The 21,308-nt window shown below is 43.0% G+C and overlaps 1 protein-coding gene across 4 annotated transcripts in view; it reads right to left on the bottom strand.

Annotated features, from left to right (window-relative positions):
* Window positions 1-21,308, bottom strand: part of zeb2b (zinc finger E-box binding homeobox 2b) — a 103,371-nt gene that overhangs the window by 22,917 nt on the left and 59,146 nt on the right. For 2 of the 4 annotated variants that reach the window (XM_042513399.1, XM_042513397.1), the window contains exon 3: window positions 2,726-2,980. In XM_042513399.1, the coding sequence (XP_042369333.1) occupies window positions 2,726-2,980 (255 nt within the window). The remainder of the gene's footprint in view (window positions 1-2,725; window positions 2,981-21,308) is intronic. The other 2 variants (XM_042513400.1, XM_042513398.1) reach the window with 1 other exon arrangement.

The following is a 21,308-nucleotide window of genomic DNA, read 5'->3' on the forward strand; positions in this document are numbered from 1 at the left end:
AAGATTTCTACAGCGTGTAATGGCTGCAAGTCAGAAATCCTCCTGACGCCGCAGAGAGGAGCGTAAAAAGGGCGAAGGCAGGTGATTTATTTGAAAATGTCTGTCAGTGATAATGATGTCATGCTTTCCAGCACATCGCGTCCAGCCTCGCTGTGGGATGAAGGAATGTCAAGGACAACGCCAGACACAAGACTCTGATTGTGCCCTGGAATCAGAAGAGGCTCCGTGATAAACTTTTTTTCTCAATTTCTCTCTTACATGCAGAAAGTCATCTGGGCTGCTAAAGACAATTCAAAATGAGTGTTTTTTTTATGTTTTTGGGTGACGTTTGACCAAACATTTGTGGCTTTTCACCTCAACCTTCCACAGATCGCACTTCAAGACCTGTGTTAAAAACTCTTGATAGGGGAGTGACGACCAAATCAGTCCGAGGAGAAGAAGGGGGGGCGCTAACTTATCTCAGGGCTAAGTTATGTGCTGAGGTATCACTGTAGACACTTAGGCACCGAGGAGGAAAAAAAAAACAGGCTGGGAAACACAGCACCCGCAAGATTGGGAAAGAGACTCCCAAACGCTCTAATGAACTTGACTTGCTCTCCGAAATATGTCAGACACTTTATCACACGAGAAGCATATTATCTGGGAATTGCAACATAGTTGAATTACAGACATTATGGCACCGCGGGTCTTTATCAAATAAACAATTACCGTATGCAACGACAGCTTGTTTATCCTTTATCTTGATTTATTTACCAAAGTGTCACCCCCCCCCCCTTCCTCGAGGAGTTATTTAGGAGAAGCAAATGTTGATACCCGCTAAGTTTTTTTCATCCCTAATAAATGTGCAATTTTCCCCCATATTAAAATTTAAGACTGCTGAATGTTCCTCCGTTTTTTCGGCACCGTGCACAGCTAGTTCATTAGCAGAAATGAATAGCGAAGCCCAGCTCATTTAAATTGGCTGTCTTACATGACTTCTCGCCGTACTCTGTTCCTGTCACATGCTTCCAAGAATCATTGACTCTTATTATACATGTAAATGGCTATCATAAAAATAAAAATTTCATTTAAGATTGTTAATGACTTTTTGCAGCAGTCTGGCTTCCTTTAATGATTATACCCTGCCCCCTAATTAAAAGTATTTATCTTTCAAGCATCCGTGACCGGGGCCCCTTGCAATCGGAGTTGCTCAACAAAAGGCGATAAGTCAGTCAAGTTTGGGAAAGGTATCACCTGTCTGGGATTGAGCAGCTTGTAACGAGGCGTCTGTCAATGTTTAAGATTGTCGAAATTCCATCAGCAGTGATACAGTTTGAGTAAAAGTAGCCTCGCATCATGTCTTGCATCCCCTGCACAATCTGAAACATTGAATCACATCGACCACATTCTCATCTCATGGTGCTTTTCATTTTCTGCAGCTCACAAGCTTTTTTTCCCCCTTTTCTCTCCGAGGTTATACATTACTGTAAATATTTTTTGTTGTTTGGCTCAGAGCGGGACTTTTCTCTAAGCGTGAACCAAATGGTCTCTGTCGCTCACAGAGAAACTGTTTATCATGTCTGTCTGCTGAGGGAGCATCGCTGGGGCTTCACCGTCAGACCTGGCTCAAGCAGTGTTTGCCGAACGCTCCGCCGGGTTTGTTTAAATCTACTCGGGCACCAGATGGGTGGGGTTTACGGCGTAAGACGATACCACGGGTGGCAGGATGTGCACACATTCGTTAGAAAAGTATCAGAAAGTCAGCTTAGTGGTAGCTTTCGTGATTGACGGCTCACCTGAACCCCACACATCTGGTGGAGGAGACAGAACAAAAGCTGGACGTGTTTTTTTGTGTGTCAGATTTGTGAGAAATATTGGAAAATTAGGTCATTTTAGACACTTTATCACTAAAAATATATATTTTTTTTGCAATTTTATGGTAACTTAACACAAAAAAATCAATATCAGTTTACTGTATGTAATATTAGGAGTGTTTTCACTGCTGTAGCTCTCTGTCAGACAGCCTTTAATGACAATGACAAGCTGGCTTTCAGGTCCGCATTTTTGTGCTTGTCAAGGCCACCAAACTCCATTGAGAAAAACAGTAATTTTAGCTCACTGAACACAACAGCTGCTGGTCTACTGCTGCTTCGATCACGTAGTTTATTTGTATTATTGTGTGACGTGGGTGAATCAGAACTAACCCTTTTAAATGCAGAAGTCACACGATAACACAAACAAGCTGTCTGATTGAAGAAGCAGTCAACCAGCAGCTCATGTGTCCAGCGAGCTAAAATTAATATTTTTGTCAATGGAGTCTGGCTCTAAAGAAAGCGATATAACAGCCTCGTTTTCCCATTAAAAATCACTATCTGATATCAAGTTAAAGTGGTGAAAATACTCCCAGTATAGCGTACATGCAGACTGATGTATGTTTTTTTAGTTGGGACTGTTTTAAGTAGCTAAAATATGTTTTTTGGTGGACCCCATGCACAGCGATAGCTCATCAGACTCCAGCCTGCTTCTCCAGTTTGGAGATGTACTGACTGACATGTACTGTATGTAATATACTGACTGCAGAGAACCTCATGTAACCATACTTAACCCCGAACCCTGAACTATCCCTTTAACTTCATCAGTGAGCCCTTAAATGAGCGATTTTTGCTTTCGGATTATCTGACTGAATAGGAACCTCAGCGGGTCAACAAAACTGCAACTGCAACCAAACAAATTAAAAGACACTCACCAGTACCATCGACCGAGGCGCTCAGCATGTCGTTGTCCGGCCAGATGTGCTCCACGCCGCTGTCCCGCATCTCGTCGTCCTCCTCCTCCTTGGTCAGCAGGCCGTGGCTCTCGGTGCGCGGCGAGGCCTCCGGGTTGGTGAGGCTGGCCGGGCTGCCGGTGCCGTTGATCAGGGGGTCTTCCTCGGACACCGGGAGCTTGTCCTCCTCCTCCGTCTCTGAGCCCGTCTCCACCACATTCTCGTAGTTCAGAGCTGTGACAGAAAACAAAGAAAGAAAGGTCAACACAGGAGAGTTTGGGGATGTCCTGAAGAACGTCTTGGTCACATTTTTCAAAATTATAAAGTGATAGATGAGGGAAAGTAGGCGTTTTTGGAACTTCCATATGAGTGTCAGCTGAGTGATTAAACTCCAAACACAAATGACAGAGGAATCTGAAAATTTGGAAATTGAGGTTTATTCCCAGATTAAAAAGGTCACCCCACATCACTGCTCGGTCCAAGGCGTAGGCGCTTCTTTTTTTTTTTGTGGGTTACACCCCAATTACAGCATCCGCGACTGGAATCTGTGACTGAACCGCAGCGGTGGGCAGACAGCTGTCGAGGAGATGCGAGCCAAAATAGCCACTAATTTTCAGTCCTGCTCGCATGCCTCGGATACCAACGAGCTGCACCTTTCAGGACGGGCTCTGCTCCGGAGCATACCCGTCACGTTTGAGATGCTCCGCATAGCACATACAATATTACAAATGTCGTCGCTACACATACAAAAGGCTTAACCTATAGTCATTTAGATTATTCATCACATGTACCCCTCGGATGTCTTCACATTTGCATCGCTGCTGAACCGTGAACATAAATATAAATGTTTCCTAACATATGAAAATATACGACAGGGCCTGGAGGCACACACTCAAGGTACATGCATACCACACACACACACACACACACACACACACACACACACACACACACACACACACACACACACACACACACACACACACACACACACTTAAAACTCCACAGCAGCATCAGCAGGGCATGCCTGCTTCCACAACACTCCAGACATATGCCTGCTTTTCTTAAAATAGACGGCCTGTAAATACGGCCCTGTGAACTCAATCAAAGGTGGCTCGCGTGCAAATTAGTCACCAGCGTCGGCAGGTTCTCGGCGCATGCTCGCCGCGGCGTAAATCGTGGCAGCGGAGGTCGTCAGAAGACTTATTGGGAGGAGTGCAGATGGAGCGTGAGGCGAGCCAGAAGCATGGCATCACATGGGGACACACCTCATTGGCAGCTTGTGCAAGAATGTTCTGTGGCGAGAGCCAATCATGGGAGGACCCAGACTTTGAGCCACCAAAGCGAAGAGGTGGAGGCTTTTTTTTTGGTTGAATTTATGTTCCTGGGTAATAAAAAAAAGCTGCAGCAAACTCATAAGTCTTCACTGATAGCTTTGAGATGATTTTTTTGTGAATAAATAGTGTAATCGAGCTTAATCGCGGCGGTTTATGTGCCTGCCGAGGCCTCGCAGTGTCCCTGCCTCTTGAACTTTTCCCAGAATCACCAACCAGATGAAGTCCATGCATGACATTTCTGAAGACATTATACATATCAAAAGATAAGCCTCCCCACATCTCCTCCTAACACGTCTCCGTACGATTGACTGGTCCGCACTTGCCTTCAGCGAACAACTGCACAACAGGTGCAAATTAAAATGAAAACAGGGCTTTCAAACGTGGGAGGGGAGGCAGAGGGGGGAGGATGGCAGGCAGGCAGGAGGGGGATGGAGGAGGAGGAGGAGGAGGAGGAGGAGGAGGAGGGTGGGAGTGCGGTGACCTGCCTCGAATACCAATCGACGGAAGAAACAAAACCTTTTCAAGAGGTGTGATCACAAGGGTTTAGGCAAGTTCAGACTCAGTAATGCTCCTTGGAGATGACAAAAAAGGCAACGCGGGCTGGAGACCCACGAGTGGAGGGAGACGTTAGGAATTCTTGGGTGGTCCGCCAATTGATATTGTGCCTTTATTGGGAAAGTTTGTACCGATTTAACTTGATTGATTCGTCTCTCGACTCGACACCCCTTCAAAAATATTTGGGAATGCACCTCTCCTGAGGTTTTCAACTTTTCTCAGCCGCGTCCCATCAGCTCTGTGTCCCCCCCAACTTCCAGAGGAGGGGGGGTGTCCGCGCCGGGGCCGGTAGAACAAAAGGCCAAGAGGCTTGGGAAGCTATCAACCCGTCGCTGTGAACCTGATCTCTGGATGCAGATTCAATGACGGCGGAGCAGGGGCCGGCTGAATGAAATTATCTAAGGCTGGACAGGTTTTAAAGGGCCCATTCTTCCCCAATAAAAGGAGGGAGGGAGCTTCTTTTTGTTTAGCAACACATCCACCGCGGCAACGCACACCGTTCTGACTTCAATCCCCCCACGTAGGGAATGCGGCATTGTGGACGAACTTTCCGAGGCATGATTTAGGCCTTCAAAGTGGCGCTTTCATTTTTATTTCTGTCTCCTGCTGCTTTTTTTCTTATCTCCAGTGACGTCTTCTCAACTTTCTGAACAAATTCAAACACTAGAAGGTGGAGGGGGGGCGTCAAACTGTCTACAGTAGACGCAATCTTCCCTCAGCTGTCTCCTCCGCATTCAACGTATACCTCCAAGAAGGCAAAATGACAGTGGGGTGCTCGTCAAGTCAAACGCGTAGTATTAACGTCGAGAAAGACGCCATTGTTTAGGTGCCACCGCTGACAAGAGCCTCTCCCTCTCCGAGCATGAAGCATCTATTGGTATTGTGTCACGCAACAAAGTAATTCTAACCTACTAATATTTCGCAGGCAGTTATTTCGCCTCCCTCCCCAACTCCCCGAACCTCGCTCTTAATCAGCCTTTTGTGTTGGCGAGGAGAGAAAGACAAAGAGGAGATAATGTTTACTCCTCAAATGCCTCTCTCCTTTTCTTACCTTAAGTGTCATCCTCGACAAAAGCAATTACGCCTCACAAACTCTTGCTACCTGTTTGCCTCCGTCTTTTTTATTTTTTTTTTTATAAAAGGTAAATAAAAGGAGCCTCTTTGACTTGCAGATAATTAAAATGACACATGTAAGAACGCAATTCTTGTTTAATATCGGGTTTGGAACTATCTGACATAACCCTTTCACAGGCCTGGCATTATTCTGTCACTCACAAAAAAAAAAGTACAGAGGCGAGGGGAATATTGTATATTGATTAGGATGGCTAGAGGCATCACCGGTGACAGCCGGAGAGAGACCCGGAGAGCAAAGGGAGAAAGTCTTTTTAAAATCTCATCATTTCTTTGATGAAGATAAATAAAATAAAAAAAAAAAAAAAACAATAGCAAAGGCAATACTTCAGCGGTGACAGTTGTATTCTGCAGATACTGAGAAGCCGGTGGAATTAATTTAGTGCCGGGGAAACAAACTCCAAATCTAAAACGATTATATTTACAAAGCGTCAAGGTTTGACAGCGAACAAATGGCTCCCAGTGATCAAAAACGCCTTTAATGTCGGAGTCGTAATCGGCTCGTGCAAAAAAACACAAACAAAAAAAACACAGATATCTCATTCTGCGTTCGATTTGGACAACAGTTGTCTGACCACATGCTGCATTCAAAGACGCCCCAAAGTCACTCAGGGGAGTACGCCGACACCAACTTGCGCCTTTAAAGTTGACCCCACGCAAGTGTTTAGTCGAAAAACTCTGTATGTATGCCATGCATGCGTGGAATTGCTTTAAAGATGACAGTGTGCCACATGAAACGACAGAAAACAAGCTCGTGTTCACATTCGCTGCAGGACTTTTGAGTTTCCTTGGAGGCCTTCTGGAGGTGAGAAGTGAAAACTTTTACAAAGATATTCACTGATGTGACATTTTAACCCCTTAAAATCTGGATCAATATCGGTTTTCTTGTGCCGAATTCAAGACACTTTCACAAGCATTTACACCTCTGACAACCTGAGCAAAATCATTTGATTTCTTCCAAAAACTTGGAGAAAAAAACGGCAATAAGCAACTTGGGGAGAGATGCCTGGAAACTGCAAGACATGATGAAAAGATGACAAGAGAATTCAATGAAAAATTGGTTTAAAATGAGTTTAAAGTGACAGAGAGACACACGGAGAAAGAAAGAGAGAAATTTATCAAACAAATATGGAAAAAATCATAAAAAATCAGTTGTATCTAATTATTATGATTTTATATTTAATTATATTATTTTTTAAATAATAATATAATTATTATTTAACCCTTTTTTCTTTTTGTTTTTGCTATTTTTCAGTTTTTTTAAACTTTTTAGTTATTTCTTGTGAATGTTTTGGTGGTTATGTTAACTAATTGCCTTCTTTCCATGTTTTTGGAAAGAAATCAGGTTAATCAGGTTTCAAAAGGTTAAACTAACAGCTAAAGAGAAGCTAAGGGAAAGTTCAGGATGACTGTGTATCTGAATATGTTACTAAACCCCCCAAAAATTAAAAGATTGGGAAACTTTTCTCCAATTTGCTACACATTTCAACTGAAATTCTTCCCTTCTGCAGCCGCGAAAGCTGAGTTCAGAGGTGCTTCACCTGCACTCTGCCAAGGAAAAGCATTTGACAACGCTAACAGGTATAATCACATTTATTTAACGATCCCAAAGTACTCGTCCAGAGCCCAGAGGATGCTGCACTAAAAGCCCTTTCCTGCTCGCCTCTCACAGCCAGAGAAAGAGAGCTCTGTGTTCAGCAGGCCAACGGTGGAGGTGATCGCTGCGGGGAGAATGACTAACACCCACGTTCGCGCTCTCACGCTAACCCCGGCTGACTTTTTAGTCGAGTGTCGGGGCTTAGCTCCAGGTGACACGCTCGGCCTCCTACGCCGATAATGAGCCAGGACATTCTCCCTATTGGACGATAACTGCTCACGCTCGCTCCCTGTCTCATGAATGTGAGCCAAGCGGATCACCTGGATGGCTGCGAGGGAGATGGGGAAGCAAGGTCTGTGTGTGTGTGTGTGTGTGTGTGTGTGTGTGTGTGTGGGAGGGCATTAAGGTGGAAGCGAGTCGGTCGCTGCCTTGTGGCTACGGCCGGCGGTACTGGGTTCTCATGATGACCTTTTGTCTGCCATTGTTCCCGTCTGCAACAGTTTAAACACTTCCCCGGGTGAGTCTACTCCTGTCTGATGGAAACCTCACACCTACAGGAAGACACTAAGTTTCTCAGCACAGTTACCTCTTTTTTTTTTACATTAATGACTAATTCTCTGGCATGTTTTGAAGAAGAATGTGCTTTTTCTTTTGCTTTTTGTGATTTTTATCATCAAAATGTAATATTTCTTGGTCGAATCTTGTGTTTGCCTCCAAAAAAAGGCACCGTAATTAAAATATACTCATCCAAAACACTGCCACCAAGGAGTTTAAAAATAAAAATAAAATCTATTTTGAAGATAAACTCTTTGTTTAACCCTTTGAAACCTGGAGCAACAAGCAAGTTGATGTGATTTTTTATTCAAAATTTTGTAGATTTAGAAAATTCTTTTTAAAAAGCGAAGTAAAAACTGTATAGGGAAAAAAGTGATGATGATTTTCATTGCTACATATTTGAAATTAAGATAGAGGATTATAATACATTTTCTAAGTGATTTCACAAAATCATTTACTTATTTTTCTTTCTTGTCTTATTTAGATTTTTAAAAAAATATTTATTCATTTTTTCCACTAATTTTTGAGGATTTTTTGGATTTGTTTTTCCCCCTAATTTCTTGTTATTTTTGGGTCTTTTTCTTCTTATGACCTTTTTTTCCATGTTTTTAAAAGAAATCAAGCCAATTTGCTTGTGTTTAAGGCAGCCTGAACACTAACTTTGAGTTGACTGGTTTGATAAAATTAAATTAAATCAATACAAAATTAATCAAATTCAGTCAACTTAAAAAATTAAGGCGTCCAGATACTAAAAACAAACAAAAAAAAAAAAAAAATATATTAAACTTAAAAAGGTTATAAAGGTTTACACTTCACCTACAGTAACTATTTGTCCAACCTGCTAAACTTTTAAAGATTAAATGTCATCTACGCTTCTCTGTAATGATTTTCCTTCAAACTGAGGGTCCGCCAGTGCCGTCCAGGAGTGAAACCGGCCAGACAAAAGAATTGCCGACATGTTTGGATATTTTGCGCTATCTTGTCTCAGTATAATGGTGCGATCGAGCACAAGGGGCAAATCAGGGCCAAGTCGGTGAAAGGACGGTGGCAGAGGGCAAACAAAAGCCCCTGAAAAGAGACAGAGAGAGAGTGAGGGGTGAGGGCCGGGGAGGGGGAGGGGGCGACTTGGGAGAGACGATGAATGGTGAAAACTCAGTGAAGTGTAAACGCAACCTGGGAGTGTGTGTGTGTGTGTGTCTGTCTGGGCAGTGTGTGTGCATATGTCTATGGGGGGGGGGAGGGGTGTCGCAGGAAAGCGAAGTGAGTGTGTTTGACTGATATGAGTCAGTGAGGACAAAAGTGTTTTACAATGTACGTGTTTAAGAGATGCTTTAAACAACTTCCTTAAAAAATGAGGAGCAAATTACAGAAAGTTTAACAGTAAAAAAAAGTCTCTGCAAACACCAACATGATAAAAAGCCACAGAATTCACATGAATAAGTCTATGAATGATAACCAAAAAGTGCAGTGTCAGGTTAATCATAAACTGACTGTTTTAACGCCCAAAACAGTGAGTAATCAGCATTTCCCAGAAATACTTCTTCAAATGCAGGGGTGTAGTGCAAAACTCTGGGCCCTGTGCATAAGCAATCTTTCTGCCCTTCCTCTCTTGATCCATTTCTCCTACGCACCTTTTAACATTTTGTTACAAAGTCTGTCTGCTTTCTTTCCTTTCTTTTTTAGAACCCTAATTTCCCGTTTAGAGACGATTTCTAGCAAAGGAGTCGGGCCTTTAAGTTGGGCTTTTAATAAAACATTCATTCTTTTAGCCAGTTTATTCGGCAGATTAAATTTTAGTGATGGCACTAAGTGCAAACAAAACCAAACTTGTTATTCCAGGTTTTCAAGGGTCCCCCTCTCTTTGGGACCCCCAGTATTGACAGAACCTGCAACTTTATGGTCCTTCATGCCAGTTAATGCAACATTTCTGGTACCAAATGTCGGGAAACTTTGAAGTTTTGTCAAAAAACTACAAACTTGATCACCATATGACACAAAAACTTCAATTTAAAGTCTTTACAAACTGTTTGTATCCACTAAAATGCACCTACATGATCAGAAAAAAAGGCTCAATATCAGACAGAGAAAGGTTTTGCGATGGCTTGTGTTGATGGGGAAACTTCCAGCACGTCGCCGTGCATCTGTCAAAATTGCCGCTGGGTTTTGTCCGTGAGGAGACCCTCGCAGCAGCAGCACTGACTCTAATTCAATTAAAGTCCCATTTATTTGCCGAGGAGGCCCGAGCAACAGGCTGGGGAGGGAGAGGGAGGCAGAGAAAGCTTCAAGGTTTGCTCAACAGCTCAGAGGTCCCACCTTTGCCGGGTCCTGCATGGATTCACCATCTGTGCCCCCCCCCACTCCTCCTCCTCCTTCCACCCACCTCCTCCTCCTCCTCCCCCAGTTCACACATGTTCCTGCCTCCAACAAATGTTCGGAGTAAACCTCCTCCTCCCCCTCCTCCTCGTCACACAAGCCAAAGAAGAAGAATAAAAAAGACACACAAAAGCTTCCCTGGCTGCCCTCAGGACTCCCAGGCCAGGAGAGTGGGAGGGAGGATTCAGAGAAGAAGAGGAGAGGAGGGAGATGTTGGTAGGGGAAGGGGAGGAAGGGCGGAGGAACTGTGTGTGCGGAGGTGAGGGGGGGGTTAGGAATATAGATTTTTTTATTCCGGCTCAGGTGAGCTTCCCCTCGCCTCCTGATGTTACCCTGACTCACGTCAAGCAACGGGAAGAAGGGGGGAAAAAAACGGTTAAAATTAGAAAATTTAATTTATTTGATAATTTCCCAGAATAATTAGAGTTAATATGGGTTAATTAATATGCAAATCTCTCAGCAGATGTTCGGCAGCAAGGCTGCGCGCGGCTGAGGAAAAACAGCCCCCTTCTACTTTCTCCTGCCTGGTTTTGGCTGTCAGTTATTGGGCCGTAATTACTGTAACTAACCAAATACACACAGTCACACACACACACACACACACACACTGAGGGGAAAAAAAGAAAAAAAAAAGAAAACGTTTGCTGGGTGAACTGCTTCCAGTTTTGGAGTCGTCGCCGGCAAAGCGGTGCTTCTCACACACATAAGAGAGACCATCGCTAATTTCCCCTCCACTATAAAGGCCCTTTTTATGCTCCGAGCTGAATGAATGCAGCGAGTACTTTAAACTATTTGAAATTTGCAGGGCTTTGTGTGTGTACCGATGTATAAATGTAAATTGTAAAGAAGGAGAAGCAGCGGCGACAAGAGCACCTGCACGTTAATATGGAGGAGAAAACACAGCTAATAAAGCAGATGTGATGAATCTGTCTCGCCATAATAAAGGGACAGGCACGTGTTTACATGTGTGTTTATGGCTGAATACTAAACGCCGTAAACATGCATGCATTCATACGAGAAGTAATATGTGAGGCAACTGAGGGGCTGTAAATGGGCGAAAAATGCTGAAAATATCACCACTGCTGAAGTTTTTGTTCACCTTTTCAGCTTTTTTTTTTTTAAAGTTTGCTTATAAATTCCACGTTTGTATTTTTTTCCAAAGGTATGTTTTACGATTCTCTATCATAATTTTACAAATAATCCATCAATTGTTCTCCAACAACAAATCTGACTGATTGTTGAAGTCAATTTTGAGGAAACAGGTCAAATATTCACAGGTTTTAAACAATCACCAACTTTGTAAATATCACAATTTCACAATGTTCTGCTATTTTACATCTTTTATCTTTTTAATTTAAATAGATTTGACTATTGCGATTTTTAAAGGCATCCTCTTGAGCTCTGGGAGCTTACATTCTGCATTTTTGAGAATTTTTTGAATTTCACAGACTCCATAATTGAAATAGTGGAAAGTAACTAAGTATATTTACTCAAATACTGCACTTAAGAACAAATTTGAGGTACTTTCTATTTGTGTCAGTTTGTAATTTTACTCCACTACATTTTACAGGGAAATGTTGTGATTTTTACTCAACTACAATAAACTGACAGATACTTAGCAAATTTATAATTTTACTAAATTACCAAACAGTTTATATAAGTAGAGCGGGAATGATTAGTTGATTAATGAATGAGCTAACTGACAGAAAATTAACTAATTTATATATATATTTTGATTGACATTTTTAGTATTATTTTTTTTTAAATATAATTATGGGATTTTTGGGTGTTTTTTATTTTTATTAGATTTATTTTTTTTATTTTAGATTTTTCATTTTTTTTGTTTTTATTATTATTATTTTTTATTTTCTGCACTTTTAAAGTATATTTTCTTGATTATACTCAGTTACTTTAACTGAAGTTTTTTAATGCAGGACTTTAACATAAAACAGGTTAGAGCTATTACTCAGGTAAAAGAACTGCATGCTTCTTCCACTGCTGATAATTGATTACTTAATCTAAAAATAATCAAGAGATCCATCGATAATGAGAATAATCACCAGTTTTAGCCCTAAAATGAAGAAGTCATCTCCCTGGTTTGTATTCTTGTGGGAGGAGGGAAGGGTTACCTTTAATAGAAAGATTTAATTCATGAATTCTTCCCTGGGGAGGGAGGAAAAAAAAATATAAGAGCCTATCTCAGGGTGCTTGCCAGGGTTCTCCTGTGGTCAGCTCTCTTCAATAATAATGTGTTTCCGATAGCAGCAAGTGTGTGTGAGTGTGTGTGAGTGTGTGTATGCGTGCGTGCCAAAAGCAGAGACTGTTATCTAAATCGTTCCTCTTTCTCTACGGCCCGGAGTCTCTCTCTCTCTCTCTCTTCGTTTCCACTCCTCCTCCTCCTGCCCAGTCTCAAAGGGACACCGTGGCTCAATGCCATGAGTCCACGCCCCGGCCTACACACACAAACACACACACACACACACACACACACACACACACACACCTACCTACATGTAGCAGCAGCAGCAGCAACATGCATTCATAAAAATAGACGCACACGCACACATGACGAAGCGGCATGTGGAACATTTTTATAAATAGGAGCACACGCTTTCACACATGTGAAAAAACAAACTTGCCAACACGCCAACAAACACACACACACACACTCAGGTGGCCCAATCTGCTGACACGGCCTCGTATCAGGCTGAGGTGGAGCGGAGAGGGGGCGTCAAATTGATAGCCACAGCCTTCTGTTATCAGACTGTTTAATACTGGAACCTGGCTTCAAGTGTGTGTGTGTGTGTGTGTGTGTGTGTGTGTGTGTGTGTTTGGAGGCCCCATGAGAGCCGGCGTGGCCTTGCAGTACTTTGTGCGCAGCGCCACCGTGATAACACATCTGCTTTGGGTTCATCTGTTTATGAATCACTCTGATCTGCCCTGGAAGTGCTACACCGCTCCTGTGTGTGTTTGTGTGTGGAAGTGTGAGTGTGTGGGAGTGTGCGGCTGTGTGTGTGTGTTTCTCTATGTGCCATTGTGAGTATTTACGAGAGAGGGAAACACGAGGAGAGAGACGAAAAGGGAATACGAAGAAGACGGAAATGAAAGCCTCCTAATTGAGAGGAACCGGGAAAGGTACAAAAGTTATGACTAGGACAGGTGCATGTCACCTAGGAGAAAATCTTCCCCTTACAGCACAGAGGAACAAAAACCACAAATTCTTCACCTCTGACAGCCCCCACATGCCTCCGCTTACTCAAAAGATAAATAAATTGAAAGCTCTTCTCCTAGGTGACATGTTAAAAAGGAGAAAAGTCTTTTTTGAGGTGGTATTTCTTTTCAAAGAAAACTCTTCTCCTAGGTGGCATGCATCTGGGAGAGTACTCTTCTCCTAGGTGGCATGTCACCTGGGAGAGTACTCTTCTTCTCGGTGGCATGTCACCTGGGAGAGTACTCTTCTCCTAGGTGGCATGTTACAAAGGAGAAAACCCTTCCTTATTGTGGCATATTTTCTGGGAGAAAACTCTTCTCAGAGATGGCATTTCAACTAGGAGAAAACTCTTCTCCTAGGTAACATGCCACCTAAGAGAAAACTCGTCCCCTTGCAGCTCAGAGAAGCAAAATCCACCAATTCTTCATCCCTGACGGCCCCCACGTGCCTCGCTTTAATAAAAAAGAATCTATAAAAATAAATTACTTGCACTAAGTATATGCAAATTCAAATGTAAGCAATCATTGCAAAATTAATTTTGCCAGAACTGATTAAAAGCTTTAATAAATCTATATACAGTATTGCGCCAATCTGATATTGTAAATTTATTACGCTCCCTGTAAGATTAATTAGAAAGCTACGGTAACATATTGCACTGCCAGGCCAGATTACTGTACTTTTTTGTTAATAACAGTTAAGCAGAACCTGAGCTGTAATTACCGGCTAACAGAAGCTTTTGATGCTGATTTCCTTCACCAGGAGCAGAGAGAATGAGATCCAGACGGTGAAAAAAGGAAACAAATGAAGGCTTCTTCCTCCTTTAAATGCTATGCATCTATTTTGGAAGAAAGGAATTAATCAGTGCTTGAAGTTCATCTTTTAATATTGGGGAAAAAATCAAGGGAATTCAGGCTGGAAGACTTCATTTCGAGGACATGAATTATCCTCATTTGGTCTGAGCAAGGCACCAGCACTGGGTTAGGGTTGAATTCCCTCTTGAGCAACTCAAGAAACGTAGCAAAAAAAAAACAAAGTCATACTCTTTACTAAAAGTAGCAAACCACCATGCAGCTGCTCCAGGCAATCATCCCAGACTCTTTCACCTTTTTCCTCAGACACCAAAACTGCCGAGGAGGCCGCCAGATAGCGGCGAAAACAACCGGTTTGATCTGGCCAAGGTTGTTTTGCATTCCTGTCCACAAGTGACGGGGCCATGGCCGCGTTTATCTCAGCAAAACAGCACCTGAGAGCTAAAAAACTTCTCACCGCCGCCGCCACTTTGGCCTCAGAAACTCCTCAAAAGCAACAACGTGGAACTTTGAAAATACTACGCGATAAGGGCATGACCACATGTGTTTCTTTCTTTGAACGTAGAAGCAGTAAAATGTCTGACAATAACAAGAAAAAACAGCGGAGTGAGACCTCACGCTGTCACAAAACTCTGCCAGTCACCAGCTGTTTAAAGGTCGATCAATGTGTGTGTGTTTGGGAGGGGGAGGACGGACGGGGGAGTCAAGCCGAGACCTCAGATGGACTAAAGAGATCAGACAGGATGAACTGGGGGGGAGGGGGGAGGGGGGTCCAGGTGAGGGGCCACAGGAGGGTGAGGAGGGGGGGAGTCCTCTTCTTCCTCTCTGGTCCGAGCCAATCTGGGGGCCCTGGGCCTCATTCACATGGTAATGAGAGTGTAAAATCACATCTGTTACCCCTACACACACACACACACACACACACACACACACACACACACACACACACACACACACACACACACACACACACAGAGCAGACCTTTGTCACCTGAATAGCATCCCCACCAGGTATCAAACAAGCACCAGGAAATGGGGAGTGTGTGTGTGTGTGTGTGTGTGTGTGTCATCCCCAGCAGGCAACCGGCAAACTGGGCTCTCCAATCAGTAAATGACACACAAATACAGACACACACACACACACACACACACACACACACACACACACACACACACACACACACACACACACACATGCTGGAGAGGTGGCCTGGGCCCTCGCAGAGAGGGAGAGCCCTCTGGAGAAAGGCGAGTCTCTCTGACACTGTTACCAACTTCCCAATTAGCTACCAGCCAGCCAGAGGGGGGAGTCAGAGGGGGGAGTCAGAGGGGGGAGTCAGAGGGGGGAGTCAGAGGGGGGAGTCAGAGGGGGAGGATGGGTGGACAGATAGGGGGCTTAGCTTATCGTCACAGCAACGACCTGAGTGTCCAAAACCATGTCCGGGAAAAATGTTTCTTTCACGATTTTTAAGTCATATGTGAAAAGTCTCTAGTGTGCGTCACTGTAAGCTAAACAAATGAAGTGTAATTTGTAAAATAAAGTGTATTTTCAAATTGGCTTTATTTCTTTCAAAAACATGAGAGGACAGAAATGAGCAACTTAACAAGAAATGGACCAAAAATAAGCAAGAAATGAGTAAAAAAAGATGCAAGAAAATCACTTGAAAACAGGCAAAAAAGCAATTAAATGAATTAAACAAAAATTAGAAATTAAATAAAAAACAAAAAGAGATAAGAAAATGAACTGGAAAAAAATGTGCAAAAATTTTTTTTTTTTCTGTGTTACACTGAGATATGTAGTTCTAATAAATAAAAATATATTGCTCTGGATATTTTTCTTTTTTAAAAAACACATTATCTAAAAATCTCCCAATTTTCTTGTCATTTTTTTTTTACCTTTTTCTTTTTTTTTAGTTTTACAGACATTTCTTGCCAAGTTGCTCATTGCCTTTTCAGAATAAATCAAACTAATTTTCTCATTTTCCATGGGTCTGAATGCTTGTGAAAGGCACATGGACGCAGCACAGCAAAAGTAATGTTGATCCAGGTTCTTAAGAGTGAATAAATACGGCGCATAGGTAACCTTTTGACTCCCTGTTGCGTACAAATAAAGTGTATCGTAAGGATGCAAACATCTGTTAATGCTTTTCTAAACTGATTCGTGACCTTATTGTGGTCTCCTCACGCACTGGTGCAGTTTTTGAGGTAAAAAGTTCCTAGTGTGCATCACTGCAAGCTATATGAATAAACAGTATTTTCAGGATGCAAACTTGTATTAATGCTTTTCCGAATCGATTTGCCTTATTGTAATCGCCGACTGCATGCGAGATTTCTGCACACCTTCCTCCAACATCTGCGTGTGCATGTGTGTGTTAGACAGCGCCGACGGCAAGGTACGCCAGGTGTAAGACAGCAGCGAGATGACACAACTTAACCTCTCTCTCGATCTCAGTAAACGGCACAAACAGGCAGGCGCTGCAGTCGGAGGGCCCCAGAGCCCATGACTTATACATGACGTGGGTGGGAGTAAACAGGAGCAGACCGAGGCATTTTGTTTCCCTTTTTCCCTCTTGCCAGTTGGCTTTTTTTTCATGTTGTACCTGGCTTTCTTATCTAGCCGCAGGAGGGCGAAAACTACACTTTTAATTACATGGTGGGAGTTGAGGGGGGAAGCGGGAGGAGGTGGGGGGCGGTGGAGGATGTGGATACCTAGGGCTTTTTCACATTCAGTGCTACACCGTAATAAGAGAGCTAAGACCTTCACTGGAAAGTTCAAAACAGCAACAACCTCCACATTTATAGGTGCAGCTTTTAATATATCAAGTTATTTGATTGGTTTTGTCTTTAAAAGCAAAATTAACTCCATTTCTGAGGCTTAAATCACCCCCTGAATGCATATTTTCCATTGTAGGCGCAAATGTAAGGGTTCCTATCAGCGAACAATGAGTGCAATTATAAAATAATTGGCTTAAATTCCCAGAATGACAACATATAAAGGTACTAATAAGAATATGAGTGTAAAAAATACTCTAACTAGCTTAGCAGAGAAATTAAATCAGGGCATTAAAAATGATCTATAATTGTGTTTGGTCATTTTTTATTATGTTCCAGGTATTAAAGGGATGGTTCAGTATGAGGTACTTATACATAGATAATGTACTAGCCACAGTAGATGACGGTCAATGAGCCCCAGTTTGGAGAAGCAGATACACAAACATACACAGAAGCTAAGCGATGTAGTGCTGGGAATGGGGTCCACGGTAATTTTTAAAAATATTTTAGCTACCTAAAAGTTTCATGTAAAAAGACATCAGTCAGTTTAAGTGTATGCTATATTGAGAGTATTTTTGACCCAGAAATGACCCAAAAATAGGCAGAAATTAGTAAAAGATTACAAGAAAATTACCAGAAAATAAAAAATAAATAAATAGAGAAGTAAAAATGGCAAGAGTGTGATTTTTTTCTCTGTAACATACTTTTAAATATATGACTACAATAATTAGAAATAAAGTTTTCTGGACTTTTTTGTGGATATTATCTAACAATCTCCCCATAGCTAATTTTCAAGTAATTTTTTTTTCCACTTTCTACTTTTTTCTTTCTTTTTTTGCAATTTTCCAGACATCAAGTCGCCCTTTTCCTCATCTTTTCAACAGAAATTAATTATGAATTTTCTCAGCTTCCATGGGTTTAAATGCTTGTGAAAGGCGGCTGAACGCAGTGCAACAACCCTCACTGTTGATCCAGGTTCAAAAGAGTTAAAAGAGTGAATAAACACTGCACATAAGTCACCTTTTGATGTCCTGCGCTGGTTTATTTGAACATGATGCATGTTTTTTTACACACCTGTATTGCATTGCTAAGAGTAGCTTGGTGCGTAGACCTTTTTAACGAGACAATTAACCCGACTCCATGTGGAGAAAAGTCAAAGAAAAGGTTAGTTGTGGATGAAAATGTAAATTTCCGACGATCGGCAAAGATGGCATCCGCTCAGTCGTATGTATATGCCTTACATAATTGAGCAGCTCCGTTTGGCATGACGTGAATGGCTGCAACACACTCGCACACTCTGTAGTCTCCATATACTGTAAGTAAAAAGGAAATTTTGATCTAAGGCTTTTCCCCCCCACCTACCCTTGGGTTCTGCCTCCCCGTGTTTCTGTCAATCCTCTCCTTTTTTTGATCAGTGGCTTGAAAGAGTCGAGCATGTGTGAGTGCTCAGGTACCTGGGGTATGCCGAGGTGCTAATTAGCTCGGCAGGATAATTGATGTGTAGATTACACCGTTGAACAAATGCTCTGACTTGTTTGTTCTTCGCACTTCTCAGCCTCCGTGCGAGGGGAGAGAGAGAGAGAGGAAAAAAAAAATCCTCCTCGGCAGCACCTCCCACCCCCCTTTTACCTCAGCCCTAATGAACAATTTACCTGCCTTGTAAAGGAGGTGGTTAAGCCTGCCAAGGCAGAGGGAAAACAAAGAGGGGGTTGCACTGGAGTTCATTTCCCACAGGTGGAACCACTGTCTCCTGTGCTTCAAGACCTGCCTCTATTCCCCGGTGCGAGCGAGGCTGGCTGCTGAAGAAGAGTATGTGTATATACGCTTTGCCAAACCCTGAAGGAGAGGATGGCGAGCATACATAATTCCAAAAGGGAAACAATTTAAAAAATGAAAGAGCATGCCATTAAGAGCGCCGGTAGGCTTCCATTGTTCTGCCCCCCCTCTCCTATAATGCTATTTCCTCCATCTTTTGTCTTTGGGACGCTATTATTAGCCGAGCGCGCACGCGAATAACCTCCCCCTCCCACCCGCGTCCGTTCAATAGGGTTTGAATTTGCTCATTAACGGCTAAGAATCCGCAAACACATTCGCCGGAGCTTTTGCTACTGCTAATAAACTAATCATGCCCTCTCGTCTAATTGGGAAATAGAATGAGGGGAGGAATGAGAGCTTCGCCTGAGGATTTTAGGGAGCCGGGTTTCTATCGCGCTGGCAGAGAAGTGGAAGTGGAGCCCATTAGCAGGACAGATGTAGAGGCAAAAGGTGAACGGCTGAGACGGCGGCTCCTTGCCACACTGCCGGACCGCCCGTAATCTGTCACCCGCCACTAGTTTACAAGTTAAACACATTATTGTGCTTATTGAGTCTAATTTCTAGGATGCATAGTGCTGGCTGCTATTTTTTTCTTTTTTCCCCCTCTCTCTCTCCCTGGTGGTGGTGGAGCGCTTGCAAACCTGCCAGGGCACTGTCACTGCATGCAAGCTATTACCGTTTCTCTTAGCGGTCCTGATTAGTCAGGCAGGCAGGGCAGAGAGCGAGCAGAAAAAGAGCCAGATAGGGGAACTAAGCCAAGACATAAAGTCTTACACTCATTGTTTCTCGATACTTCCTTCACGTCCCTTAGAAACCTCCTCTCGGCCACTGAGAAGCACCCGGATGGCTCCAATTTTCACAGCTCCCGGAAGTCATATCGCTGCTATTTTCTCGGGTAAGAGGTGAATGATTTGCACAATCGAAACCAGGGACACTCAGCTTGCTTTGTTTGGGGGCCGCTTTTGCAAAATGACCAGGGGCCACCTGCAGCAGCATGTTTCTAGGATTTAAGGACATCTCTTGGATTTTACGATGTTTCCAGGACTTCATGGTATTTGTCTGATTTCAAGACATTTCTAAGATTTTGGGGACGTTTCCACAATTTTTGGACATTTCCAGGATTTAAATATGCTTCTAGGATGTTTCTAGGATTTTAGGGCAACTCTAGGATTTTGGGGCATTTCCAGGATATAAAGACATTTCTAGGATTCTAGGATGTTTCTATGATTTTACAGCATATCTAGGATTTTAGTGCATTTATAGGATTTTAGGACTTCAGGACCTCTGTCAGGGGGTGAGGGGGATCCTCTACTGGCACTTTTTTTAGATCAACAGGCTCTATATTGATGCCGTTTTATGCACCCTGGCACCTTATGTATACTAAATGTAGAAAAAAATTCAAATGTTAATCACTTAATTGTTTTTGTATTATGGTTGGTGGGCCACCTGGCACTCTACTGGGGGGCTGTAAGTTGAATATCACAGGTCTCAACGAAAGAAGTCACGATGTCCAACAATGCTGTTAACTCTGTGTTTACCAATGAACTAAAGCCCACCAGGACATAGTTCAGCCATGAAAAATGCACTCAATACAGCCTCCCTCCAGAAGATCATTTTATTCTCTTGTTATTGTGGCCTTAGGCACCTCCAGTTTGCTATGTCGAAGTGATAAGGGAGAAAAAAGATGAGTTCTCTTTTTTAGATCAACCCTGAACTCCCTGGGACAGATTACCGTGTCATCGAAAACCCGGGGCGGCATGTTTGGACTACACCAGATTGGGAGTCTTGCTGACTAACTGGCAGTTTCCGTCGCCAACCTGATAACTCTCCTCCAACATCCCTCAGCCAGCAAGCCAGCCAGCCAAACAGGCAGGCACTTTTTTTTTTTTTTTTTTGTTTTTCCTCCCTGCCTTTTTCCTGTCGCCATCTCGGTATTTAATCTAACACCGGCAGGCGGCAAGACGGGTTTACTTTTCCCCCCTCAAAGACAGCGTTGCGAGGCGGAGAAGGCAAAAGTGGGAGGAAGAGAGCCGAGCACTCAGGCGGGGAGGGACAGGGGAGTCTAGGCAAGGCACAGGAAACCTGGGCCAAGCGTCACTTTTAACAAAAGCCTTTCATCTTTCTCTCCGCTTTCCCTCAAGACAGTGCGCTTCCAGCAGTGGGATCCTTTTAAGTACATACCTGATAAGGAAACTTTTTTTCTTCCCTTTCGAGAGCGCATAAAGGAAAAGTATCCCCCCCCCTCCCACACACATATACACACATCCCAGTGCAGTTAAAACCCTCTCATCGCTTTGAACGCCAGATACTGTCCCTTTTATCCCCGGCAAGCAGGTTTCCTATGGCTATTAACTCATTCAAAACAGGTAATTACGGCGGGCAAACGGAGACGCCACGGATCAGAGCGAGC

Source organism: Plectropomus leopardus, chromosome 24 (genome assembly GCF_008729295.1).
Source record: "Plectropomus leopardus isolate mb chromosome 24, YSFRI_Pleo_2.0, whole genome shotgun sequence".
Taxonomy (NCBI): domain Eukaryota; kingdom Metazoa; phylum Chordata; class Actinopteri; order Perciformes; family Serranidae; genus Plectropomus; species Plectropomus leopardus.